Genomic DNA, 27,910 nt, shown 5'->3' with positions numbered 1-27,910 from the left:
CACCATCATCAATTTTAAGTGTGCAGTTCAGTGCCATTAAGAACATTCATACTAGTGTGCAACCATCACCACCATCCATCTCTAGAACCCTTTTTATTTTGCAAAATTTAAACTCTATGCCCATTAAATATCCATTATCCAATTTCCCTAACCCATGGCAAATGGTATTGCACTTTTTCTATCAATATGACTACTCTAGATACCTGATATAAGTAGAATCATACAGTACTGTCTTTGTATGAATGGCCCATTTCACTTAGCATGTCAAGATTCATCTTGCAGCATATGTGAAAACGTCCTTCCTAAGGTTCAGCAATATTCTCTTGTATGTATAAACTTCCTTTTGTTTATTCATCTGTTGATGAAAACCTGAGTAGTTTCCAGAGTTTACCTATTGTGAATGATGCTATGTACACAGGTGCACAACCTATTTGAGACTTTGCTTTCAATCTTTTTATTTTCCCAGAAATGGAAATGCTGATCATATGTCATTTCTACATTTTAATCTGGGCATCTGCCATACTGTTTTCAGCAGGCTTATACCATTGTACATTCCCAGTGACAGTGCACAAGGTTCTCAAACATTCCACATCCTTGTCAGTATTGTTTTCCATCTTTGATACTACTAATCCTAATGAGATGGTATGTATGTCTTGAGTTCGATTTGTATTTCCCTAACAACCAATGATGTTGAGCATTGTTACGTGCTTATTGGCCATCTGGATATCTTCTTTGGAGAAATGTCTATTCAAGTCCTTTCCTCCATTTTAAAATTGGATTGTGTCTTAGCTTGGGTTGCTAAAACAAAATACCATAAATTGAAAAGCTTAATTCATCAACAAACATTTATTTCTCATGGTTTGGGAGGCTGGAAAGTCCAATATCAAGGCACTGGCAGAGCCCGTGTCTGGTAAGGGCCTGCTTCCTGGTTCAAAGATAGCTATCTTCTCACTGCACCCTCTCAAGGTGAAGGGCAAAGCTAGCCCTCTAGGGACTCGTATCAGGAAACTAATCCCAATTACGAGGCCTCCATCTTCATGATGTCCTCCAATCCTAAAAACCACCAGAGACAGGGCCTCCAAATACCATCACAATACGGGGATGGGGGTGGGGGTAAGGTTTCAACATATTAATCTGAGGGGGCATACACTCAGCCAAAACATTACACCTCCGGCCCCCAAAATCCATGTCATCACATGTAAAATATATTCATCTCATCCTAAAGGCCTCAAAAGTCTCAGTTAATTCCAGCATGAAGCCTAATGCTTAAACTCAAAGTGTCATCTCAATATCACAAACTCAGATATGGATGAGATTCAGTTCATGCTGAGGCAAAATCCTTCTTCAGCTCCGAATCTGTGAAAACCAAACTAGTTGTGTATTTCCAAAATATGAGACAGGCATAGGATAGACATTCCTATTCCAAAAGTGAGAAACAGGAGAAAGGGGTGAGCTCCCAAACAAGTCCGAAACCCAGAAAGCAAACTGAAGACTTTCCATATTCTTTGGATATGTAGATACTTGTAGAACTGTCCTCCACTACGCATTTTCACAGGTATTCGAAGGTTGTGTGATAAATGAAAGCTTTCCCACATTCCTTACATAAGGTTTACCTCCATTATGAGCTCTTTCATGTCTCTGAAAGGAACTGGAATAACTGAACGTTTTCCCACACTGCTTACATTCATAGGGTTTTTCTCCGGTATGAGTTCTTTCATGTATTCTAATGGAACTGGCATAATTGAAGGCTTTCCCACACTCTTTACATTCATAGGGTTTTTCTCCAGTATGAGTTCTTTCATGTGTTCGGACAGAACTAGGACAGTCAAAGGCTTTACCACATACCTGACATTTATAAGGTCCATCTCCAGTGTGCAGTATCATATGTTTTCTAATCCTTTTAAGAGAAATGAAGGCTTTCCCACATACCTGACATTCATAGGGTTTCTCTCCAGTGTGCGTTCTTTCATGTATTTGAAATGAACTGGGACAGTCAAAGGCTCTACCGCATACCTGACATTTATAAGGTCCATCTCCAGTGTGCTTTATCATGTGTCTTCGAACGCTTGGGAGAGAAATGAAGGCTTTCCCGCATTCCTTACATTCATAGGGCTTCTCTCCAGTGTGAGTCCTTTCATGTGTTCGAACATTACTGGAAGAACTGAAGGTTTTACCACATTTATTACATTCATAGGGTTTCTCCCCAGTATGAGTTCTTTCATGCTTTCGAACGTAACTGGGAAAAATAAAGGCTCTCCCACATACTTTACATTTATAAGGTCCATCCCCAGTGTGCCTAATCATATGACTCTGAAAATTTGTGAAAGAAATGAAGGCTTTCCCACACTGTTTACATTCATGGGGTTTCTCTCCAGTATGAGTCCTTTCATGTATTCGAAATAAACTGGGGCGGTCAAAGGCTTTTCCACATTCCTGACATTTATAAGGTCCATCTCCAGTGTGCCTAATCATGTGTCTCTGAAAACTTGGGAGAGAAATGAAAGCTTTTGCACATTCCTGACATTCATAGGGTTTCTCTCCAGTGTGCGTTCTTTCATGTATTTGAAATAAACTGGGGCGGTCAAAGGCTTTCCCACATTCCTGACATTTATATGGTCCATCTCCAGTGTGCTTAATCATGTGCCTTCGAACACTTGGGAGAGAAATGAAGGCTTTTCCGCATTCCGGACATGCATAGGGTTTCTCACCAGTGTGAGTTCTTTCATGTCTTCGAAAGGATTGACAAGAACTGAAGGCTTTCCCACACTGCTTACATTTGTATGGTTTCTCTCCATATTCCTGATAGTCATAAGGTTTGTGTCCAAGGTGAGATCTGATGTGTCTACTAAGGGATGAATGATGCATGAAGACTTTCCCACACAAACTACATTCACATGGTCTTACTATAGTAGGAATTTTCTTGTTCAGATTAAGATTGAGAATCTGACTGAAGGCTTCTCCACATTGGTCATACTCTTTACTTTCACTGAGTCCCTCTTCCATATGATTGCTGGAAAAAACAGAAAGCATGATTTAATGGCTTGTGACTTTGTATTTATTAATAGTTTTTCGACTTACATTTTTACCATAATCGGGGAAAGGGTAGGTTTTCAGGCCTGTATGAATTGTTTGAAAGTGAAGAGACGGAATGCTCTGCAAGAGGGCTCGACAGTAGCTATTATCAAAAAAGTGATATTCATATATACAGTTTCTTAATACTATTTCCAAGTGAATGATTTTGCAACACTAAACATCTGTGCCACACTTTTTCTTTTTCTGGTGAAAAAGTTGTAGGAATAAATAAATTTGAAACTGGGCTTACTGGTTTGTTTCCTTATTTTTAAAATTTCATGATATACTAAGAAGGGGACATTGCTTTCTCTTGTCAGTGCAAATTACCTTAAAATTTTCCCCTGATTTTTGTACCAATCTTCAATGCTCTGGTCTTCCCATTTTTTTCCTAAAATATAGTCAGAAAAAATCCTTATGAACCGATAGACAATACAGAAAAATGACTAGATTCTAAGTTCATGATCAGGTGCAAACAACCCTGATTTATTCACCCAAGTATTTCCTTTTCCACATGTGACATCATGAAACAACATTAAAGAGCAAGAAACACTTCTTCTCTAATTGACTAAGAGACGGAATGATGTCATCCTTACCTACACAGGCCAGGTTTCTAAAGGTTTCCCGCATCACATCTCTGTAGAGTTTCTTCTGGGAAGGATCCAGCAAAGCCCACTCCTCAAGTGTGAAGTTCACAGCCACATCCTCAGAGGCCACTGAGTCCTAAAACATCCCAAATACGCAACGCAGGAGAAAGAATGAGATGACAGTACAGGGATGTAAACCCAATTCATAAAAGTTCACAAACGGCTAGGTGCGGTGGCTCATGCCTCCATTCCCAGCACTTTGGGAGGCCAAGGCAGGCAGATCACCTGAGGTCAGGAGCTTGAGGCCAGCCTGGTCAACATGGTGAAACCCCATCTCTACTAAAAATACACTAATTAGCTGGGCATGGTGGTGTCTGCCTGTAATCCCAGCTACTCAGGAGGCTGAGGGAGGGGAATTGCTTAAACGAGGGAGGCAGAGGTTGCAGTGAACCGAGATCACGTCACTCTACTTCAGCCTGGGTGACAGAGAGAGATCCCGTCTCAAACAAACAAACAAACAAAAACAACAACAAAAAAGTTGACACATGATGTGGCAGTCTCCAAACATTTATTTTATGATAAATAAATATGGTTGTCAGAATTCTGTCTACATTCACTTTCTCATAAATTTAATTACCCCGTGAAAACATGCAACTGGTCTCTACATTTTTACTGTAGTCACTACAAGTTTTATTGGTCTCTAATGGTAGGATCCAGTTCACCTTGGAGAAACAAATAAAATGCTATACAAAGAAAATAAATTTTGGCCGGGACCGGTGGCTCACGCCTGTAATCCCAGCACTTTGGGAGGCCGAAGCAAGCAGATCACGAGGTCAGGAGTTTGAGGCCAGCCTGATCAACATGGTGAAACCCTGTCTCTACTAAAAATACAAAAAAATTAGCCAGGCGTGGTGGCGCGTGCCTGTAATCCCAGCTACTCGGGGGCTGAGACAGGAGAATAGCATGAACCTGGGAGACAGAGGTTGCAGTGAGCCGAGATTATGCCATTGCACTCCAGCCTGGAGGACAGAGAGAGACTCTGTATCAAAAAAAAAATTTAAGATCATCATTCCTTCTGGAAAAAACTTCCATTTCCTTTCATATCTCACACCAATCAGCATTCCATGAAACACAGGGTAGTTCAGGCACAGTGGCTCATGCCTGTAATACAAGCACTTTAGGAGGCAGAGGCAGGCGGATTGCCTGAGATCAGGAGTTTGAAACCAGCCAGCCCAACATGGCAAAACCCTGTCTCTACTAAAAATAAAAAAAATTCCCCAGGCATGGTGGTGGGCGCCTGTAATACCAACTACTTGGGAGGCTGAGGAAAGAGAATTGCTTGAGCCCAGGAGGTGGAAGTTGCGGTGAGCCGCAACTGCACTCCAGTCTGGGCGACAAGAGCAAAACTCTGTCTAAAAAAAAAAAGAAAAAGAAACACAGGATAAAACCTGAAAAAGGTTTCCATGAATAAATAAATACACACTGAAGAAGTGGAACCATTTTCTTCTGTTCCCTTCATCAAACATGAGAGGCCAGAAGGCCCATAGAAATCCACCTGCTGACAAAATCTAGCTGACCATACTTTCCTGAAGGATTCCAAGCCATTAGACATAGACAGATCAAGTTGGCTGAATGAAAATATTCCTTTGTGGCCGGGCGCGGTGGCTCAAGCCTGTAATCCCAGCACTTTGGGAGGCCGAGACGGGCGGACCACGAGGTCAGGAGATCGAGACCATCCTGGTCTACACGGTGAAACCCCGTCTCTACTAAAAAATACAAAAAACTAGCCGGGCGAGATGGCGGGCGCCTGTAGTCCCAGCTACTCGGGAGGCTGAGGCAGGAGAATGGCGTAAACCCGGGAGGTGGAGCTTGCAGTGAGCCGAGATCGCGCCACTGCACTCCAGCCTGGGCGACAGAGCGAGACTCCGTCTCAAAAAAAAAAAAAAAAAAAAAAGAAAATATTCCTTTGTAAAAGTATTCATTTTAACCTGCATGTATAATATTTGTTATAGACTCACTGATTCCTTTGACTCTATCCCATTTCACTAGGCTAGGAAGCTATTGGGAAGATATGACTCAGGTATGAGGAAGAAGGTATGGCAACTTAGGCAGCACCCCCTCACCCAGCAAAATCTCCATAGTCATGAACGTCAAGGACAGTTTCCCACCGATTTTTACCTTATATGCACACATACTAAGAAGACAAAATGCCATAAGAGTTTTTTCTGGCAGATACATAACAAGGTACCCTATGCCTTGCTAACCTTGAGGAACAGGTTAAGAGTTGCAATTTCTGAGGGAGTTCATTCAAGTCCAGATGGTTTGATGGCGAATTTGACCATGATTATAAAACACACGAAGGGATCAGCAGTGCTTTTCTCCAAAAGAACATAAAATCCTCTTTCTCAAATTTCAAGAGGAAATGATTCTGACCAGTCACTATGTGATATTACATTGTGTAATGTCAAGGCAAAATAAAATAAGGGGAAAGATGGGTTCTTTTGGTTTTCTTGGAAATGGGAACTTGCTCTGTCATCCACACTGGAGTGCAGTGGCATGATCATAGCTCACTGAAGCCTTCATCTCCTGGGCTCATGTGATCCTCTCTCCCGAGCCTCCCAAGTAGCTAGGACTATAGTCACAAGACACCACGCCTAGCTAATTTCTAAATTTTTTGTAAAGATGGGGTCTTACTTTGTTTTTCAAGCTGATCTCAAATTCCTGCCTCAGCCTCCCAAAGTTCTGGGACTACAGGTGTGAACCACCACACCTGATTGGAAAGATGGGTTCTCAGAAAGAATGAAATGTCCTCAAGATAACCTCTCACAAAGTATTTTTTAAATTCTATAAATCCCCTAAAGACTGTTGAAAAGTCAACAAAAAGTCCTTCTCTAAATGTAGCGGGAATAATGAATATCTGACAATGGTCAAAGTCTTCTGAAGAACAACATGATAGCTTCCCTAACCTTTAACAAGTTCTGAATGCTGGCCTGGCGCGGTGGCTCAAGCCTGTAATACCAGCACTTTGGGAGACCGAGACGGGCGGATCACGAGGTCAGGAGATCCAGACTATCCTGGCTAACACGGTGAAACCCCCGTCTTTACTAAAAAAATACAAAAAACTAGCCGGGCGTGGTGGTGGGCGCCTGTAGTCCCAGCTACTTGGGAGGCTGAGACAGGAGAATGGCGTAAACCCGGGAGGTGGAGCTTGCAGTGAGCTGAGATCCGGCCACTGCACTCCAGCCTGGGTGACAGAGCGAGACTCCGTTTCAAAAAAAAAAAAAAAAAAAAAAAAGACATGAAAGGAGGCAAGAGTAAAAAATAAAAAACATTTGACAAAATCTACCATCCACTCATGGTGGCAAACTGGGAAAAAAGGGGAACTTTCACCTCAGAAAGAACATCAATGAGGAGTCTGCAGCTAACATCATACTTTTTTTTTTTTTTTTTTTGAGACGGAGTCTCGCTCTGTCACCCAGGCTGGAGTGCTGTGGCCGGATCTCAGCTCACTGCAAGCTCCGCCTCCCGGGTTCACGTCATTCTCCTGCCTCAGCCTCCTGGGTAGCTAGGACTACAAGCGCCGCCACGTCGCCCGGCTAGTTTTCTTTTTGTAGTTTTTAGTAGAGATGGGGTTTCACCATGTTAGCCAGGATGGTCTCGATCTCCTGACCTCGTGATCCGCCCGTCTCGGCCTCCCAAAGTGCTGGGATTACAGGCTTGAGCCACCGCGCCCAGCCTAACATCATACTTAACAGTGAGAAACTAGATGCTTTCTAGACAAGATCAGAAACAGGGTAGGAATGTCTTCTCTCACCACTGCTATTCAACAACATCCTTAAAGTCCTAGGTAAGCAATAAGACAGAGGAAATAAAAAGTATACTGATTGAGAAGGAAGAAATTAAATTGTCTTTGCTGCATAAGACATGATTATATAAAATATAGAGATGGCATATAAAAATATGAAAACATGCACATTTTGTCACTGGGGAATTACAAATTTAAAAAATTAAAGACTAACACAACCCTTATTAGCATGGCTACAATTTAAAACACTGAGAACACCAAATGATGGCAAAGATGTAAATCAAGAGGAACCCTCATTTGTTACTTGTAGGAATGGAAAATGGTGCACCTATTTTGGAAGATGGTCAGTTTCTTGTAAAACTAAACCTACTCGGTCAGGCACAGTGGCTCATGCCTGTAATCCCAGCACTTTGGGAGGCCGAGGCGGGTGGATCACCTGAGGTCAGGAGTTCAAGACCCGCCTGGCCAACATGATGAAACCCTGTCTCTACTAAAAATACAAAAATTAGCTGGGCGTGGTGGCACATGCATGTAATCCCAGCTACTTCAGAGGCTGAAGCAGGAGAATTGTCTGAGCCCGGGAGGTGGAGGTTGCAGTAAGCCAAGATCTTGCCATTGTACTCCAGCCTGGATGACAGAGCAAAACTCTGTCTCAAAACAAAACTAGGCCAGGCGCAGTGGCTCAAGCCTGTAATCCCAGCACTTTGGGAGGCTGAGACAGGCGGATCACGAGGTCAGGAGATTGAGACAATTCTGGAAAACATGGTTGAAACTCCATCTCAACCATGAAACAAAAAACTAGCCGGGCGTTGCGGCGGACACCTGTAGTCCCAGCTACTCGGCAGGCTGAGGCAGGATAATGGCATAAACCCGAGAGGCGGAGCTTGCAGTGAGCTGATATCCGGCCACTGCACTCCAGCCTGGGTGACACAGCGAGACTCCATCTCAAAAAATAAATAAATAAATAAACTAAACTAAACATACTCAACATATGACCTAACAATCATGCTACTTGGTATTTACCAAAATAAGTTGAAAACATGTTCACACAAAAACCTGTACATGGATGTTTATGGGAGACTTACTCATAATTTCTAGAATTTAGAGTTAACGAAGATATTCTTCATAAACAAACGAACAATCTGCATTTCATCCATATGATTAAATATAATCATATGGATAAAAAGAAGACGGCCGGGCGCGGTGGCTCAAGCCTGTAATCCCAGCACTTTGGGAGGCCGAGACGGGCGGATCACGAGGTCAGGAGATCGAGACCATCCTGGCGAACACAGTGAAACCCCGTCTCTACTAAAAATACAAAAAACTAGCCGGGCGAGGTGGCGGGCGCCTGTAGTCCCAGCTTCTCGGGAGGCTGAGGCAGGAGAATGGCGTAAACCCTGGAGGCGGAGCTTGCAGTGAGCTGAGATCCGGCCACTGCACTCCAGCCTGGGCGACAGAGCGAGACTCCGTCTCAACAAAAAAAAAAAAAAAAAAGAAGATATCAAGCCATGATAAGACATAGAGGAAATTTAAAAGTACGTCACTGGGTCAGGTGTGGTGGCTCACACCTGTAATCCCAGCACTTTGGGAAGCAGAGGCGGGCGGATCACCTGAGGTCAGGAGTTCGAGACCAGCCTGACCAAATGGTGAAACCTCATCTCGCCGGGCGCGGTGGCTCAAGCCTGTAATCCCAGCACTTTGGGAGGCCGAGACGGGCGGATCACGAGGTCAGGAGATCCAGACCATCCTGGCTAACACGGTGAAACCCCGTCTCTATTAAAAACTACAAAAAAAAAAAAAACTAGCCGGGTGAGGTGGCGGCACCTGTAGTCCCAGCTACCCGGGAGGCTGAGGCAGGAGAATGGTGTGAACCTGGGAGGCGGAGCTTGCAGTGAGCTGAGATCCGGCCACAGCATTCCAGCCTGGGTGACAGAGCAAAACTCCGTCTCAAAAAAAAGAAAAAGAAACCTCATCTCTACTAAAAATACAAAAATTAGCTGGGCGTGGTGGCGGACACCTGTAATCCCAGCTACTCAGGAGGCTGAGGCAGGAGAATCACTTGAACCAAGGAGGCAGAGGTTGCAGTGAGCCAAGATCACGTCACTGCACTCCAGCATGGGCGACAGAGTGAGACTTCGTCTCAAAAAGAAAAAAAAAGTATGTTACTAAGTGACAGAATCCAATCTAAAAAGGCCATATACAATATATTAACAACTATAAGATATTCTGCAAAAGACAAAACTATGGGACATGAAAAAGTCTTTGGTTGTAAGGGATTTCAGGATGCAAAGGACAGATGAATGAATGTATGAACTATAGGTGATTTTTAGGGCAGTGAAACTACCCTAACAGAAATAACAGACACATGTCATTAAACACTGTCAAAATCCAATGAATATACAATAGAGTCAACTTTAATGTAAAATGTGAACATTAATGCATCCATATTGGTTCGTCAATTGTAATAAATGTACCACAGTAATACAATATATAAAAAATAAGGCAAACTGGCTGGGCGCAGTGGCTCACGCCTGTAATCTCAGCACTTTGGGAGGCTGAGGTGGGCGGATCATGAGGTCAAGAGATCGGCACCATCCTGGCCAACACGGTGAAACCCCACCTTTACTAAAAATACAAAAATTAGCTAGGTGTGGTGGCGGGTGCCTATAGTCCCAGCTACTTGGGAGGCTGAAGCAGGAAAATTGCTTGAACCTGGGAGGTAGAGGTTACAGTGAGCCGAGATTGCGCCACTGCACTCCAGCCTGGCGACAGAGTGACTCCATCTCAAAGAAAAAAAAAAAATAGGGCAAACTTTAAAGAGGGGTGATCATTAAGTAACACTGTACTTATCAATGTTTCTGTAAACTTAAAACTGTTATGAAAAGAATGTTACAAAAAGTTAAAATGAAGAGACTCATGACTGAGAAGTAACTAATCACTAAACCATGTCTTTTTTTTTTTTTCTTCTTTGAGACAGGGTCTCATTTTTTTTTTTTGAGACGGAGTCTCGCTCTGTCGCCCAGGCTGGAATGCAGTGGCCGGATCTCGGCTCACTTCAAGCTCCGCCTCCCGGGTTTACGCCATTCTCCTGCCTCAGCCTCTCGAGTAGCTGGGACTACAGGCGCCGGCCACCTCGCCCGGCTAGTTTTTTTTTTGGTATTTTTTTAGTAGAGACGGGGTTTCACCATGTTAGCCAGGATGGTCTCGATCTCCTGACCTCGTGATCCGCCCGTCTCGGCCTCCCAAAGTGCTGGGATTACAGGCTTGAGCCACCGCGCCCGGCCCGAGACAGGGTCTCATTTTGTCACCCAGATTGGAGTGCAGTGGACTGATCATAGCTCACTGCAGCCTCGACCTCCAAGGTTCAAGTGATCTTTCCACCTCGGCCTCCCAAGGAGCTGGGACTACAGGTGCATGCCACCATGCCCAGCAAATTTTTGTAATTTTTGTAGAGACGGAGTTTTGTCATGTTGCCGAGGCTGGTCTCAAACTCTTGGGCTCAAGCAATCTGCCTACCTTGGCCTACCAAAGTGTTGACATGGCAGGCATTAGCCACCATGCCTGGCCCATATCATAACTCATACAACTGATTTGAACTTATTTTAGTAAGCCATTATGGTGATGAATGAGGTCTTCAGCCTGAGACTGGGAAGAGAAGAGAAAGTTCCATCCAATGCCTTGTTTAGGAGCCCAGCACTGTATATTCCGAGAAGTTAAACTAGGGCCTTGGTTACCATCAGTGCTGTCTGGAACTCGGACATAGATGAGTATCCTTGTATTGTGGACTTCATATAAGACATGTATTGGCTGGGCACGGTGGCTCACGCCTGTAATCCCAACACTTTGGGAGGCTGACGCGGGTGGATCACCTGAGGTCAGGAGTTTGAGACCAGCCTGACCAACATGATGAAAACTTGTCTCTACTAAAAACACAAATTTAGCTGGGCATAGCAGCGCATGCCTATAATTCCAGCTACTTGGGAGGCTGAGGCAGGAGAATAGCTTGAACCCAGAAGGCAGAGGTTGCGGTGAGCTGAGATCGCGCCACTGCACTCCAGCCTGGGCAACAAGAGCAAAACTCCACCTCAAAAAAAAAAAAAAAAAGGACATGTATTACCTTGATTTCTATTTTAGGTATCTAACATAAGAGATACTCAGAGGTATCTTACCACAAACAGGAAAGTCTTACACAACCGCTACAGTCTGTAAACCTTAGAGCAGATGGAACCCATTTTTGGCCAGTGTTAAGATGACTGCCTCATGTTTGGTCAAGCAGGCTAACCCTTGGATCTGTACATCACAGACTTCCCAATTAAGTGATGAAAAAGCAGCAACTCTTCACTGGCTCCCTCGGGTACGTGTGTGGTAATGTCATCCATGCAAACTCCCTACTGCTGTTCACTCAATTACTCTAATAATTATTTTCAATCAATCTAATTTATACTGGGCCATGGTAACTTGTTTAACTGGGGATAAAGGTCCATGAAATTCTATCTTGCCAAGCCACTTTGTAACAGTCAAAGACTTGATTTATTTTTTATCATTTTAGAGTAACCCTGCTTAGTACAGGGTATAGGACAATGGGTACTTTGACCATGGTTAATTGAAACAAGGCAAATAACTCCGATGGTTAAGACAAGGCATATCTGTTTATCCTCTATTTTATATTCATTACTCAGATTACAGGATTTACCTTGCTTAAATTTAGTGGGATCACCAGGTATAAGTGTAATTTGCACTTTACGTTAACAGCTTGAAAGATTAATGAGCACATTACAGCAGATATTAATTCAGAATCTACCTTGTGGGCCGGGTGTGATGGTTCGCTCCTGTAATCCCAGCACTTTGGGAAGCCAAGGCAGGTGGATCACTTGAGGTCAGGAGTTCGAGACCAGCCTGGCCAACATGGTGACACCCCGTCTCTACTAAAAATACAAAAATTAGCCAGGCATGGTGGCAGATGGCTGTAATCCCAGCTACTCGGGAGGCTGAGGCAGGAGGACTCCTTGAACCCGGGAGATGGGAGGTTGTAGAGAGCCGAGATCGCACCACTGCACTCCAACCTGGGCACAGAGGTTTTTTTCTCAAAAAAAAAACCTACCCTGCTGAGGAAGGGAGGCACAAGTACCATGTAGTTCCCTTTTATCTTTTTTGCTGTGTAAACATTTTTAGTGTATTTGGATTTCCAATTGGGTAAAATTGTGAACCCTTGTTTCAGTACTCATTTTTCCCTTTGCTTCCTTCTTTGGTTGTTGGTTTTGTCTGTCTTTAGATATGCATCAGGGATGGCAAAAGGAGCTGTCCTGTCTACCCTAGTATTTGTATGTTTTCCCCCCGCACCGAGCCTTACGTCTGTAACCTCAGGGTCATGGACCTCCTCCAAGGCAGCGATGGTTTTACAAAGTTTAAAGGACTCCAGGATTAACTTGGGTTTGAACTACTCCCTTTCCTGTGCCACAGGGGTATATGTGGATGTTGTCCCCTATAACACCAAGAGTAAGGATCCTTGTGGTGACAGAGGCACAGGCAGTGGCAGCAGCAGCACTTAAGGGTCCTGGCAGCCCTCTGATATTATTTTGTTTTGAGACGCAGTCTTGCTCTGTCACCCAGGCTAGAATGCAGTGGCACAATCTCAGCTCACTACAAGCTCTGCCTCCCAGGTTCACACCATCCTCCTGCCTCAGCCTCCCAAGTAGCTGGGACTACAGGTGCCCGCCACCACACCCAGCTCATTTTTGTATTTTTAGTAGAGATGAGGTTTCACGGTGTTAGCCAGGATGGTCTCAATCTCCTGACCTCGTGATCCACCCGCCTCGGCCTCCCAAAGGGCAAGGATTACAGGCATGAGCCATCGTGCCCGGCGCCCTCTGATACTATAGTATGGACTCAGCCTACCACGTGATGGCTGCCTTTCCCCTTCTCCTTTCTCTTCTTTTCAAATGACTCTTCTGCCATGTGTAGTTGTTCACACCTCTAATCCCTGCACTTTGGAAGGCCAAGGCAGGAGGACTGCATGAGCCCACAAGTTTCAGGTTACAGTGGGCTATGATGGTGCCACTGCACTCCAGCCTGGGCAACAGAGTGAGGCCTGGTTACCAAAAAAATTTTTTAATTAAAATAATAACTGTTCTTTCAGATAACGGTCAGCACTCTGTAGAGGGGACCAGAATACAACAGCACTCACAGCTTCGTCCTAAAAGACACAGGACCAGACCAAGACACACAATCCACGACCACCTTAAGGAGGGCCCCAATCCTATATTCCCTTCCTAAATGTCAAGGAATTATCAAACTGCCAACTCGGGCTGATTACAGACCCAGACTTGCTGGATCTCAACAATACAATAAAAACAGAGCAGGACAGTTCAAAGCAGGAGTTCCCTAAGAAGCAGCAGCTCAAAGTGCATGCCCAATGTCAGGCAGCAGAGCAGAGGAGCCAGTGGACACAGCCCCTCCGCGTGGTGGTTAATGTCCAGACATCTTCACAGCACTGACTGCAGAGATGTGGTTCTGACGTTGACACTGATGACAGAGTGTCTCACACAGGCTGAGAGGGCATAAAAAGGCTTATTACTCTCACGTGATTGAGGTGTCTGGGGAGAGTAGGGCAGGCCCATCAAGCAGGTGTGAAATGGTTTGAGAGAGCAGAGGAAGCTGCCTGGCCTGGGTATTTACTGTGTTGGGGTTGGGGCTGGATGACAGTTCCATGGACAGACACCAGAAGACAAAACCCCAGGCTTCCTTGAAAGCTGGTCCAGGTGTGGGCACAAGGGTAGAAGGGGAGGGTGAGGTTTTAGCACTCGGTAAACAAACATTAAACACCGGAGTCTGACTACTCATTACTATCACAAAGGCAGGAAAGAAAAATATACATTCCCAGTCACTTGTTTTTATGTAAACAGTGACAGGATGCACACAATTGATCAAAAGTGGTTATTTGGGGGTGGCTGGACCAAGAGGACTACAGTAGACCAGAAATAGAATTTGCTGCCAGGAAGTCATCTAAAATTAAAACTGTCAAGTGTACACTTTATACCAGAAGGGTATTTCTTTGCAATCAGTCTTTGCACATGTCCCTGGAGAACTCTGAAATGTGTGAGAGCATGATACCTTTAAAGCAACTTTTTTTTTTTTTTTTGAGACAGGGTCTAGCTCTGTCGCCCAGGCAACATTGACTAAGCTAGGATTGTACAGTGGTGCAATAGCTCACTGCAGCCTGGAGCACCTAGGTTCAAGTGGACCCTCCCGCCTCAGCCTCTGGAGTAGCTGGGACTATAGGCACAAGCCACAAGGTCCACTTATTTATTTACTTGTTTGTTTTGTAGAGACAGGGTCTTGCCATGTTGCCCAGGCTGGTCTCTACTAAAAAAATACAAAAAAAAAAAAAAAATTAGCTGGATGTGGTGGCGTCTGTAATCCCAGCTACGCTGGAGGCCGAGGCAGGAGAATCACTTGAATCCAGGAGGCACACATTGCAGTGAGCCGAGATCGCACCACCACACTCCAGCCTGGGTGACAAGAGCGAGACACCGTTTAAAAAAACCAAAAAAACAAAAACAAAAAAAAACCGGGGAGGTAGGCAGAAGGGGCTCTGTAATAGCTCCTAAATTTTTCTGTAAACTATGGACTAAAAAAGCAAATAAAGTAACATTTCAGGGAAGATTCATGATTGTGCAAAACAGAAAGCTGGCTGGGCACAGTGGCTCACGCCTGTAATCCCAGCACTTTGGGAGGCCGATGCAGGTGGATCACAAGGTCAGGAGATCAAGACCATCCTAGCTAATACGGTGAAACCCCATCTCGGCCGGACGCGGTGGCTCATGCCTGTAATCCCAGCATTTTGGGAGGCCGAGGCAGGTGAATCACAAGGTCAGGAGATGGAGACCATCCTGGCTAACATGGTGAAACCCCGTCCCTACTAAAAATATTTTTAAAAATTAGCCGGGCGTGGTGGTGGGTGCCTGTAGTCCCAGCTAATCGGGAGGCTGAGGCAGGAGAATGGCGTGAACCCGGGAGGCGGAGCTTGCAGTGAGCTGAGATCGCACCACTGCACTCCAGCCTGGGTGACAATGCGAGACTCCATCTCAAAAAAAAAAAAAAACAAAAAAAGAAACTCATCTCTACTAAAAATACAAAAAAAAAAAAAAAAAAAAAACAGAGCTGGGCAAGGTGGCACATGCCTGTAGTCCCAGCTATTTGGGAGGCTGAGGCAGGAGAATGGCATGAACCCAGAAGGTGGAGCTTGCAGTGAGCCAAGACTGCGCCAAAAGCAAGGAAATTATAATCCTTAACACTGGCCCCATCTGGAGAGACTGGATGATTTGGCTTCTAGGAGTCATTTCAAGTGGGGCACGTGGTAAGAAGACTTCAAAGTAGTGGCCTGGTCCTTTACAATTTTTTTTTTCTTTTCTTTTTTTTGAGACAGAGTCTTGCTCTGTTGCCCAGGCTGGAGTGCAGTGGCCTGATCTTGGCTCACTGCACGCTCCACCTCCTGGGTTCATGCCATTCTCTTGCCTCAGCCTCCCAAGTAGCTCTGACTACAGGCGGCCGCCACCAAGCCTGGTTAATTTTTTTGTGTTCTTAGTAGAGACGGGTGGGGTTTCACCGTGTTAGCCAGGATGGTCTCGATCTCCTGACCTTGTGATCCGCCCGCCTTGGCCTCCCAAAGTGTTGGAATTACAGGCGTGAGCCGGGCCCCCTTTACAATGTTTCAGTCGACCGTGCAACTGTTTTACGTAGTTTCCTCAAATGCAAGATGTTTAGTAAGTTTTCACAATGGAAACTCAATACACAAATAAATCTCAGTGTACTCCGAATTGTGAGCATCAAGCCACCATGGAAGTAAACGTTTAAAAGATGGCATAGGGCCGGTGTGGTGGCTCACACCTGTAATCCCAACACTTTGGGAGGCCGAGGCGGGCAGATCAATTGGCATCAGGAGCTCGAGACCAGTTTGGCCAACATGGTGAAACCCCATCTCTATTAAAAATACAAAAATCGGCCAGATGCGGTGGCTCACTCTTGTAATCCCAGCACTTTGGGAGGCCGAGGCAGGTGGCTCACGAGGTCGGGAGATTGCAGCCAACCTGGCTAACACAGTGAAACCCCGTCTTTCCTAAAAATACAAAAAAATTAGCCAGGCGTGGTGGCAGGCACCTGTAGTGCCAGCTACTTCAGAGGCTGAGGCAGAAGACTGGCGTGAACTCAGGAGCGGGAGCTTGCCGTGAGCCGAGATCACGCCACTGCACTCCAGCCTGGGTGACAGAGTGAGACTCTGTCTCAAAATAAATAAATAAATAAATAAAATTTTTAAAAATGTCAAATCAGCCAGGTCTGGTGGCAGGCGCCTGTAGTCCCAGCTACTCAAGAGGCTGAGGTAGGAGAATCGCTTGAACTCAGGAGTGGAGGTTGCAGTGAGCAGAGATCATGCCACTGCACTCCAGCCTGGGCAACAGAGACTCTGTCTCAAAAAAAAAAAAAAAAGAAAGAAAGAAAAGAAAAGAAAAAAGAAGAAAGGAAGGAAGGGAAAAAAGGAAGAAAAGGAAGGAAGGAAGACAGCATAGGAAGGGAAAAAAAGGAAGAAAAGGAAGGAAGGAAGGGAGGGAGGGAGGGAGGAAGGAAGGAAGGAAGGAAGGAAGGAAGGAAGGAAGGAAGACAGCATAGCCCCAGCCTCGGCAATGTGGCAAAACCCTGTCTCTACAAAAAAAAGAAACACAAAAATTAGCTGGGCACGGTGAGGTGCACCTGTAGTTTCAGCTACTAAAGAGGCTCGAGGCAGGAGGATCACGTGAGCCCAGGAAGTCTAGGCTGCAGTGAGCCACAATTGCACCACTACACTCCACCCTGGGTGACAGGGGTGAGACGCTCTCTCAAAAAAACAAAAATAGCTGGGCACAGTGGTTCATGCCTATAATCCCAGCACTTTGGGAGGCTGAGATGGACGGATTACCTGAGGTCAGGAGTTGGAGACCAGCCTGGCCAACATGGCAAAAGCCCATGTCCATTAAAAATACAAAAAAAGGCCTGGCGCGGTGGCTCAAGCCTGTAATCCCAGCACTTTGGGAGGCCGAGACGGGCGGATCACGAGGTCCGGAGATCGAGACCATCCTAGCTAACATGGTGAAACCCCGTCTCTACTAAAAAAATACAAAAATCTAGCCGGGCGAGGTGGCGGGCGCCTGTAGTCCCAGCTACTCCAGAGGCTGAAGCAGGAGAATGGCGGGAACCCGGGAGGCGGAGCTTGCAGTGAGCTGAGATCCGGCCATTGCACTCCAGCCCTGGCGATAGAGCGAGACTCTGTCTCAAAAAAAAAAGACAAAAAAACAAAAAAAATTAGCTCAGCGTGATAGAGTGCACCTGTAATCCCAGCTACTTGGGAGGCTAAGGCAGGAGAACTGCTTGAACCCAGGAGGCAGAGGTTGCAGTGAGCCAAAATTGCACCACTGGACTCCAGCCTGGGGCACAGGCTGAGACTCTGTCTCAAAAAAACAGAAAAAATACATCAAATTAGGAAGCACTACATGGAGAAATGGCATACATCCTGAGAAAAGAGGCTGAATATTACCATGATTAATGCTTGAGCTCTCCCAAATACAGTGCTTTATTAAATTCCATAAAATTCACAACCAGGTTTGTTTGGTATGTTATTAAACTTAAGAAATGCTATTTCGCCGGGCGCGGTGGCTCAAGTCTGTAATCCCAGCACTTTGGGAGGCCGAGACGGGCAGATCACGAGGTCAGGAGATCGAGACCATCCTGGCTAACACGGTGAAACCCCGTCTCTACTAAAAATACAAAAAACAAGCCGGGCAAGGTGGCGGGCGCCTGTAGTCCCAGCTACTCCGGAGGCTGAGGCAGGAGAATGGCGTGAACCCGGGAGGCGGAGCTTGCAGTGAGCTGAGATCCGGCCACTGCACTCCAGCCCGGGCGACAGAGCAAGACTCCGTCTCAAAAAAAAAGAAAAAGAAAAGAAATGCTATTTCTTGCCAGGTGCAGTGGCTCATGCCTGTAATCCCAGCACTTTGGGAGGCTAAGGCAGGTAGATCACCTGAGGTCAGGTGTTTGAGACCAGCCTGGCTAACACGGTGAAATCCCGTCTCTACTAAAAATATAAAAATTAGCCAGGCATGGTGGCGGGCGCCTGTAGTCCCAGCTACTTGGGAGGCTGAGGCACAAGAATCGCTTGAACCAGGTAGGCAGAAGTTGCAGTGAGCGAAGATCAAGGCACTACATTCCAGCCTGGTTAACAGAGTGAGACTCTGTCTCAAAAAAAAAAAAAAAAAAAAAAAGGTTTAGGAACTACTTCTAGGCCAGGCACACACATGGAATCCCAGCATTCTGGGAGGCCAAAGTAGTAGGATCACTTGAAGCCAGGAGTTCAAGATCAGCCTAGGCAACATAATGAGACCTCAACTCTACTAAAAATTAAAAATTAGCTGGGCGTGATGGCATATGTCTGTAGTCCCAGCTACTCAGGAGGTTGAGGCAGGAGGATCGCTTGAACCCAAGAGTGGCAGGCTGCGTGAGCTATGATCACGAAAGTGCAGATCACGCCTGGTGACAGAGAGAGACCATCTCAAGGAAGAAAGGAGGGAAAGAAAGAGAAAGGAAGAAATAAATAAATAAAAGAAAAAAGGAAAGAAAGGAAGGAAAAGAAAGAAAAAAGGGCCAAGTGCAGCAGCTCCCGCCTGTAATCCCAGCACTTTGGGAGGCCAAGGTGGGTGAATCACCTGAGGTCAGGAGTTCGACACCAGCCTGACCAACATAGTGAAACCCTGTTGCTACTAAAAATACAAAATTAGCAGGGCATGGTGGCACATCCTGTAATCCCAGTTACTTGGGAGGCTGAGGCAGGAGAATCACTTGAACTGCTCGAGGCAGAGGTTGCAGTGAGTCAGTATCATGCCATTGTACTCCAGCCTGGGCAACAAGAGGGAAACTCTGCCTCAAAAAAGAAAAGAAGGGCCTGGCGCGGTGGTTCATGCCTGTAATCCCAGCATTTTGGGAGGCTGAGGCGGGCGGATCACCCAAGGTCAGGAGTTCAAGACCAGCCTGGCCTAAATGGTGAAATCCCATCTCTACTAAAAATACAAAAAATTAGTCAGGCGTGGTGGGGTGTGCCTGTAATCCCAGCTACTCGGGAGGCTGAGGCAAGAGAATCGCTTGAACCCAGGAGGCGCAGGTTGCAGTGAGCTGAGATCACACCACTGCACTCCAGCCTGGGTGACTAAGTGAAACTTCATCTTCAGAAAAAAAAAAAAAAGAAAAAGAAAAGAAGGAAGGAAGGGAGGGAGGGAGGCAGGCAAGAAGAAAAGGGAGGGGAGGGGAGGGGAGAGGAGAGGAGAGGAGAAAAGAAGGTCACTTCTAAAAAACTGAAATAGCTGGGTGTGGTGGCTCATGCCTGTAATCCCAGCATTTTGGGAGGCCAAGGCAGGTGGATCACAAGGTCAGCAGTTCGAGACCAGCCTGGCCAACACAATGAAACCCCGTCTCTACTAAAAATATAAAAAATTAGCCAGGCATGGTGGCACACCTGTAGTCCCAGCTACTCGGGAGGCTGAGGCAAGACAATCACTTGAACCCAGGAGGTAGAGGTTGTGGTGAGCCAAAATCGCACCACTGCACTACAGACTGGACAACAAAGCGAGACTCCGTCTCAAAAAAAAAAAAAAAAAACTGAAATAGAACTCAAATATCTAAAAACAGCAAAGACTTTGTACAGTACACAGTTAGGAAATGTCACAGCCTGAATCTGTGTGTCCCTCCCAAAATTCATATACTGAAATTCTAACTCCTAATGTTGTTGTATTAGGAGATGGCATCTTTGGGAGGTCATCGGGATTCAAGATCATGAGGGTGGTGCCCTCATAAACGGGATTAGCACCCTTAGAAAAAATGACGGGAGACAGCTTGCTTCCTCTCCTCTGCCTTGTGAGGATACGAGAGATGATGATCTGAAAACCTCAAAGCAGGCCCTTACCAGATACTACATCTGCCAGCACCTTGGACTTGGACTTCCCAGCCTCCAGAACTGCGAAAACTTAACGTGTGTTGTTTACACCACCCAGCCTATGGCAATGTATTACAGCAGGCCCAGGTGCCTAAGACAGTATAGCACTTTCTCAACCATACATCAGGGTTATGAAATAATTAGGACATTATGGCAGTAGCAGAGAGATAGACCAAAGAAATATGGGAAATTCTGAAACCAGGGCATCTAGGTAAGGTATGTGAACCTATGACAGAGCAGGTATGGTCAGTCGGGGACAGAAATGATGGACAGTTAAACCCCAGGTGCAGGGATAATCCATCTTCTGTCCATCATTTCCACACAATGTTGTGAATTCAGTGCAGAGCTGTCTATTGCAGTGAATTATTAAAATTGTATGTTACCAGGCCGGGCGCGGTGGCTCAAGCCTGTAATCCCAGCACTTTGGGAGGCCGAGACGGGCGGATCACGAGGTCAGGAGATCGAGACCATCCTGGCTAACACGGTGAAACCCCGTCTCTACTAAAAATACAAAAAAAACTAGCCGGGCGAGGTGGCGGGCGCCTGTAGTCTCAGCTACTCGGGAAGCTGAGGCAGGAGAATGGCGTGAACCCAGGAGGCGGAGCTTGCAGTGAGCTGAGATCTGGCCACTGCACTCCAGTCCTGGCGACAGAGCGAGACTCCGCCTCAAAAAAAAAAAAAAAAAAAAAAAAAAATTAGCCGGGCGACGAGGCGGGCGCCTGTAGTCCCAGCTACTCGGGAGGCTGAGGCAGGAGAATGGCGTAAACCCGGGAGGCGGAGCTTGCAGTGAGCTGAGATCCGGCCACTGCACTCCAGCCTGGGTGGCAGAGTAAGACTCCGTCTCAAAAAAAAAAAAAAATAAAATAAAATAAAATAAAATAAAATAAAATAAAATTGTATGTTACCTCAGAAGCCACTGTGAATATGGCTTTAACTTTCTCATACCAGAAGCAGAGCTTAGTCACCCTTAATACAGTTTCCAGTTCTATGCCTCCTCCCATTTCCTCCATGTGGTCAATCCAGTTACCTGCCTTACACAGCTACCTCCCTGTGACCACCTCCCCATGAGACGGCTAGATGCAAATTGCTAGAAATCATCCAAATGACCCCACACAAGGAATGCACAGAGAGGCTGCAGGGACCACCTCTCAGTCACCATGGGACTCCATGGAATTCCCATCTGCTTGCTCTAAACTCACCAACAAGAACTCCCAGAGTCTCCAATAAAGGCATCTGTCCAGATTCCTCTGTCTTGTTCCCTGGTTAGGTGTGTATGTCAGTCCTAAACAGCCATCCTCTTCCTGTTGGCCTACAAGGAGAACTATCCTTTCTCTCTGGGATCCACTACCTAGCAGCCTGTTTCACCCACAGTTCACAAGGAAACCCACATTCAGAAAGTTCAACAAGCCTGAGGACCATTCATGTGAAGATGTGGCCCACTCCTAAGAAATGAGTGAGGGAGCCAGGTGCGGTGGCTCACGCATGTAATCTCCGCAATGTGGGAGGCCAAGGCGTGTGAATCACCGAGTTCAAGGCCAGCCTGGCCAACATGGAGAAACCCCCCGTCTCTACTAAAAACACAAAAAATTAGCCAGACGTGGTGGTGCATGTCTGTAATCCCAGCTACTCGAGAGGTTGAGGTAGGAGAATCACTTGAATCCAGTAGGCAGAGGTTGCGGTGAGCCAAGATCGCACCACTGCACTCCAGCCTGGGCAAGGAGAGCGAAATTCCATCTCAAAAAAAAAAAAGAAAGAAAGAAATGAGTGAAGGAAACATTCTGGGAGCTCCACACACCCTACTCTCCTTTCCTCATGATGTGATTCATGGTCTCAATTCTCACCAGTGACCAGATGTTTTACCTGGAGTCAGTTTAAAGTTCTGACCTCTGGTGTCTTTTCTGTGACACCAAAAGTGTAAACACCGACCAGTTCTAACACTAGCTAGGTGTCTAAGAGTTCAGTTCTGACACCACTCAGAATTAGGACAGACCCTACAAGTTCAGGGCTCAGTCTCCCAATATGCCAGTTCACATGCCAGTCACAAGCCACAGGGCCACCCACACTTCTGAACAACTGTGTACAAATCATGAGCTCCCATAATCTCCTCCTCGGGTTCAACAATTTGCTAAAACTATTCAAAGAACTCAACAAAACATGTTACTTAAGTATAACTCAGGAACAGGCAAATAAGAGCTAAAAAATGGCAGGGAAAGGGGAGTGGAGAGGCTACGCTCCTCATCTTATAGAGTGCACCACCCTTCCAGCACATCAATGTCCTCATCAACCTGGAAGCACTCTCCGAATGTCTTTGCTCAAAAATTGTTACATAACTCAATCTCCAGTCTCCACTCTTTCCTGAGGTAGGGACTGGAGCTTAAAGTGACAACCCTCTAGTCATGGGTTTGGTCTTTCTGGTCACCAGTCTCCACTCTGAAAGTATCCAGGGGTTCCACAGTCACTTCATTAGCTTAGGAAATTCCAAAAGTTTTTAAGATCCCTGTCCCAGGAACTGCAGACAAACACCAAACATATTTATTACACCACAGAAGCAAATACACTCTTAATTCATAAATCTTTTCTCCAGCAGAAAGAAACTAAAGGTGTCTTTCTCTAAGTCTGACGCTCACAGATATTTGCAGAAATTACACTCTGACTAAACCAACTCTGTGGATACAAAACCAAACTGCTGACAATGTTGAATTTTACCCAAGCTCTATAATCCTACAGAATAGCTATGATTAAAACACTCTCCGCCATCATGGCCCTTGGTGTTCCAGAGAAGCAGGATACTGGGGGGGAAAAAACCCTTCCTATTACTAATTTAGATGTCCTTTATTTTACCCATAAGAAAGCCAGACAGGCGGCTGGCCACGGTGGCTCACGCCTGTAATCCCAGCACTTTGGGATCATGAGGTCAGGAGACCGAGACCATCCTGGCTAACACGGTGAAACCCCGTCTCCACTAAAAATACAAAAAAAATTAGTTGGGTATAGTGGCCGGTGCCTGTAGTCCCGGCTACTCGCGAGGCGGAGGCAGGAGAATGTCGTGAACCTGGGAGGTGGAGTTTGCAGTGAGCCAAGATCACACCACTGCACTCCAGCCTGGGCAACAGAGCAAGACTCTGTCTCAAAAAAAAAAAAAAAGAAAGAAAGAAAGCCAGACAGACTCTCCAAATTCCCATTGTTTACTTCATAAATAATTGGCTGGACAGTTTTGTCTTTACTGATCAGTCAAAACAAAGTATCTGTAAATCCAACCTTTGGTTAAGTTTCTCTCCTTTCAGGCCCTGAACTTTGACCCACCCTCCACAGCCTAAGGAAGCATCCACCCAACCCTTCCTTTATGAATCATCCTAAGAACAGATTAACCTCAGGAAAAATATTCTCTGATCTAGGATCCGATTTTGCACTTTCCACTCTGCCCTCTCCTCCCACCTATTCCTAATCTTATTTGTTCCCTCCTTACGAATGAAACACTTTTTAAGGGAAGAGGAAGAGGGGAGACAGGGTCTTGCTCTGTCGTCTAGGCTAGGGTACAGTGCCAGAATCATTGTTCACTGGAGCCTTGATCTCCTGGGCTCAAGGGATCCTCCCACCTAAGCCTTGGCTGGGACTACAGGTGTGCACCACCACGCCCAGCTAATACTTTTTTTAGTTTTGTAGAGAGGTGGTCTTACTATATTGTCCAGGTTAGTCTCAAACTCCTGACCTCAAGCAATCCTCCTGTTTCGGCCTCCCAAAGTGCTGGGATTACAGGTGTAAGCCGCCACTTGCACCAGAAAAGCCTTTTTCTGCCTAACCTCTAGGATGCTTGCAGACCTTGTATCTACTGCTTTCCCCCTTTCGTTATACTCATTTCACATAAAGTCACTTCTTACCTAACTCCAGATTTCTTGAATTTCAGGATGTCTAGAAACAGCTCTCTCAAATCATGAGAGCCCACGGTTTATTGTTATTATCTGAACAATAACAATTACAACCTCAGACAGGGTATCATCCTCCCAATTATACCTATGTGTGCATCCTCAGCTTTCCAGAGGTCTGTAGCTTCTCTCAGTATAAAGGACTCCTCCCCTGGTTGGAGTGATCAGGTTGGGATGCCTGCAAGTTCTACCCAGGAAGAACCAACTGGGACTTAAACGACCTCCCTTTGCAGGCTCTAAGTTTGGAGTCACTCTGAGGCACACTTGGCCTCACACCTCTGCTTCGTCAGACAAGACTATTCAATTACTTTTTTTTTTTTTTTTGAGACTGAGTTTCACTCTTGTTGCTCAGGCTGGAGAGCAGTGGTGCGATCTTGGCTCACCACAACCTCCACCTCCCAGGTTCAAGCAATTCTCCTGCCTCAGCCTCCCGAATAGCTTGGATTACAGGCATGCCACCATGAGTGAGCCCAGCTTCACTTACTTTTAAACAAGAAAATATCGGGGCTGGGCAAGGTGGCTCATGCCTGTAATCCCAGCACTTTGGGAGGCCGAGGCGGGCAGATCACAAGGTCAGGAGATCGAGACCATCCTGGCATTAAACCCAGGAGGTGGAGCTTGCAGTGAGCTGAGTTTGCGCCACTGCACTCCAGCCTGGGCGACAGAGCGAGACTCTGTCTCAAAAAAAAAAAAAAAGAAAAGAAAATATCCTGTGTTTGAAGAATCCAGCAAAATCACTCAAACTCACTGTTTATGTATATAGGAGGAAAGGAAACTATAAGACATCTGTATTCTATAGCTTAAACATGAAAAGCACAAGAATTTATCCCTTTCAGACAATAGAGATGTCACATTACTATTACTTCCATGACTTCTTTATTAATATTTAATTCACTAATATTTAATATTTAAAAGTCCATCTGATAGGACTTAGCATTAATCACCAAAGTCCAGATGAAAAGATACAGAACAGTTATCTATTACGACAAAATACCCTGCAAAGAAGATGATATTTTAGAGAATCTCTGTATTTCACCAATTTATCTACTACACTTTTTTGTGGAAATGTATTCGTTTCTCTGTAGCCATCATGGAAGACTGAATTTCCCTGTTTCTCCAAGATTCTTATCCCCAGTATCATTCTCAAGGCTAAGTCCTGGGATTGATCTGAAATCACCCAAAATAAGAAAACACACCTGAGAAACCTACCACACATGTTGTGGGGGAAGAAACTACATAAATAAGAATTTTTTTTTTTTTTTTTTTTTTTTTGAGACGGAGTCTCGCTCTCTCGCCCAGGCTGGAGTGCAGTGGCACGATCTCGGCTCACTGCAAGCTGCGCCTCCCGGGTTCACACCATTCTCCTGCCTCAGCCTCCCCAGTAGCTGGGACTACACATAAATAAGAATTTTTAACCACTTGAATGTAAGACTAGATAATTGTTTTTCCTCAAATCTACTTTCTGCCTCTTTGTAAACATTTTGTCTTGTCTTTCAAGCACTACTGATGAAATACATTTTACATTTAATGAAAAACAGGATCAAATAAGCGAACACATCTTTTTAAGGGTTTACAAACCCAGGGAGAGGCAGTGCTGACCTGGAATACAGACATTTACCTGATTCCAGTGTCAGGTGAGGTCACCCTATCACCTAGGACATCTCCCCAGCCCCATTCTGGCTCACTGAGTGCTCAGTGACCAACCTCCCTGAAGACAGTGAATTGTGCCCCGCTCAGTCTGCCCCAAGCGCATTTTAACTTTCAGGTTCTTGTACCATTTCAATGGAGTGGGTTTTCCTTCCCCTTTGAGATAGTTTTTCTCCCTTCATGACTTAAACAATCCAGAGGTCAGGAATCATTTGTGTCTTTTCCTCTCAGTAACAGCCTAAGATTGGCTAACCATCAATGTGTCCCTAAGAAATGGAAACTGGGGCTGAGGAAGAAAAACTGAGTGTCCCAAAGGGTAAACTTTTCAGAGGAAGGGGATACCGAGAGACTCCTCCCACCTCAGGGCATCCAGCTGCTCCCGTGAGAGGCCCCACCCCTACACCTTAAGCTGTCCTCTGGGAGGAATGACCCAGGCGTTGATAATCACTAGATCCTCCAAGAGAAGTGGCAGCTGTGGGTATCTTGGGTCAGATCCAGGCAGTTCTGAAAATCAGGACCAGGAAAAGATAACGGGCCACATCACCGTGTAAAGTTTCCAAAGGGGAAACTCCACCCAAAGACATTCTGATTAGGCATGGGGGCTTAGGAAAGATAAAAGGAAGGATAGCACAAAAATGTTCTACTGCAGAGTGTCAGGTTCTTATTCTCTGCTTCCCTCTCAGGTTATAAGTACACAAACAGGAGGCCGAGCGCAGTGGCTCACGCCTGTAATCCCAGCACTTTGGGAGGCCGAGGCGAGCGGATCACCTGAGGTCTGCAGTTTGAGAGCAACCTGGCCAACATGGCGAAACCCAGCCTCTACTAAAAATACAAAAAGTAGCCGGTCTTGGTGGCGCATGCCTGTAATCCCAGCTACTCGGGAGGCTGAGGCAGGAGAATTGCTTGAACCCGGGAGGCGGAGGTTGCAGTGAGCTGAGATCTTCCCACTGCACTCCAGTTTGGGCGACAGAGAGAAACTCTTGTCTCAAAATAAATAAATAATCCACAAACGGAAAACAAATCCTTTCAAAATAGGATGGTGAAAGAAACTATAAACAACTAAAATACAGTGTCTGAAATGTAGAACAAAACCAGTTGATAATGTTGTGATTTGGGGAGGAGTCACCTTTGGGAATGCGGAGAAGGAACCTGAAATTTAGGCATTTATTCCCAGCCCTAGAAAAAGCTAGGCTTAAAAAAACGGGAGTCGTAGGTTTGAGACTCTTTTTCCAGTACGTTTGGAAGACTCGGAGGGAGACAGTCCCCCGGAAAAAAAGAGGATGAACTTGGAAGTCCACAGCCCACAGCTCCTCCCATGCACGAACCCTACACCCGAGACGGGATTCCTCCTTGTGACCCTCCCGTGTCCCAGCACAATCGGGGGAGAGGCGGGGCTGCGGGCGCAGAGCTGCCCAGAAAGGGCTGCCGGGCCGGGGCCGCAGTCGCCGCGCAGGGACGGGACAGGACGCCCGGGGTACCAGCTACGGCCCAGCCCCACCTTGTGGCCGAGGGGACAGACGGCCGAGCTTCGCCCGGGACCTCAAGTCCCAGACCCTGGAGTCGCTGCAGGGAGGCCAGGGACCTTCCACAGCCGGTTCCGGCCGGTTCCCACAAGCCCCTCCCCCAGTCTCCAGACGCCCGGCCCCGCACACGCACCATTTCCTGGCTTCCAGGGTGTCCCGGGGTCCTGCCTACGGCTCTCTCCGGCCTGTGCAGGTCCCAGCACGCCAGACGGTGCGGTGGAGCCACCCGGGCCACTGGAGAAGCGGAGACCGGAACCCAAACGCAGCGGACGCGAAACAGGAAGACCCCGCGGAGTTGTTGAACGTTGCCCCCCGTCCCCCCTTTCAGAGTTCCTGATTGGATGGTT

The 27,910-nt window shown here is 46.1% G+C and overlaps 1 protein-coding gene across 1 annotated transcript; it reads right to left on the bottom strand.

The window, feature by feature from the left end:
* Positions 1–481: 481 nt before the first annotated feature.
* ZNF564 (zinc finger protein 564) lies at positions 482–27,892 on the bottom strand. The gene is made up of 4 exons (XM_033199427.1): positions 27,697–27,892; positions 3,666–3,792; positions 3,400–3,460; positions 482–3,010 (listed from the first exon to the last, which is right to left on the bottom strand). The coding sequence occupies exons 1-4, from the start codon at positions 27,697–27,699 to the stop codon at positions 1,540–1,542; spliced, it is 1,662 nt and encodes a 553-aa protein (XP_033055318.1). The 5' UTR covers positions 27,700–27,892; the 3' UTR covers positions 482–1,539.
* Positions 27,893–27,910: the final 18 nt, after the last annotated feature.

Source organism: Trachypithecus francoisi, unplaced genomic scaffold (genome assembly GCF_009764315.1).
Source record: "Trachypithecus francoisi isolate TF-2019V2 unplaced genomic scaffold, Tfra_2.0 Lachesis_group5, whole genome shotgun sequence".
NCBI lineage: Eukaryota > Metazoa > Chordata > Mammalia > Primates > Cercopithecidae > Trachypithecus > Trachypithecus francoisi.
Note: the sequence above shows the minus strand (reverse complement) of the source record. Positions and strands in the feature narration are given on the sequence as shown.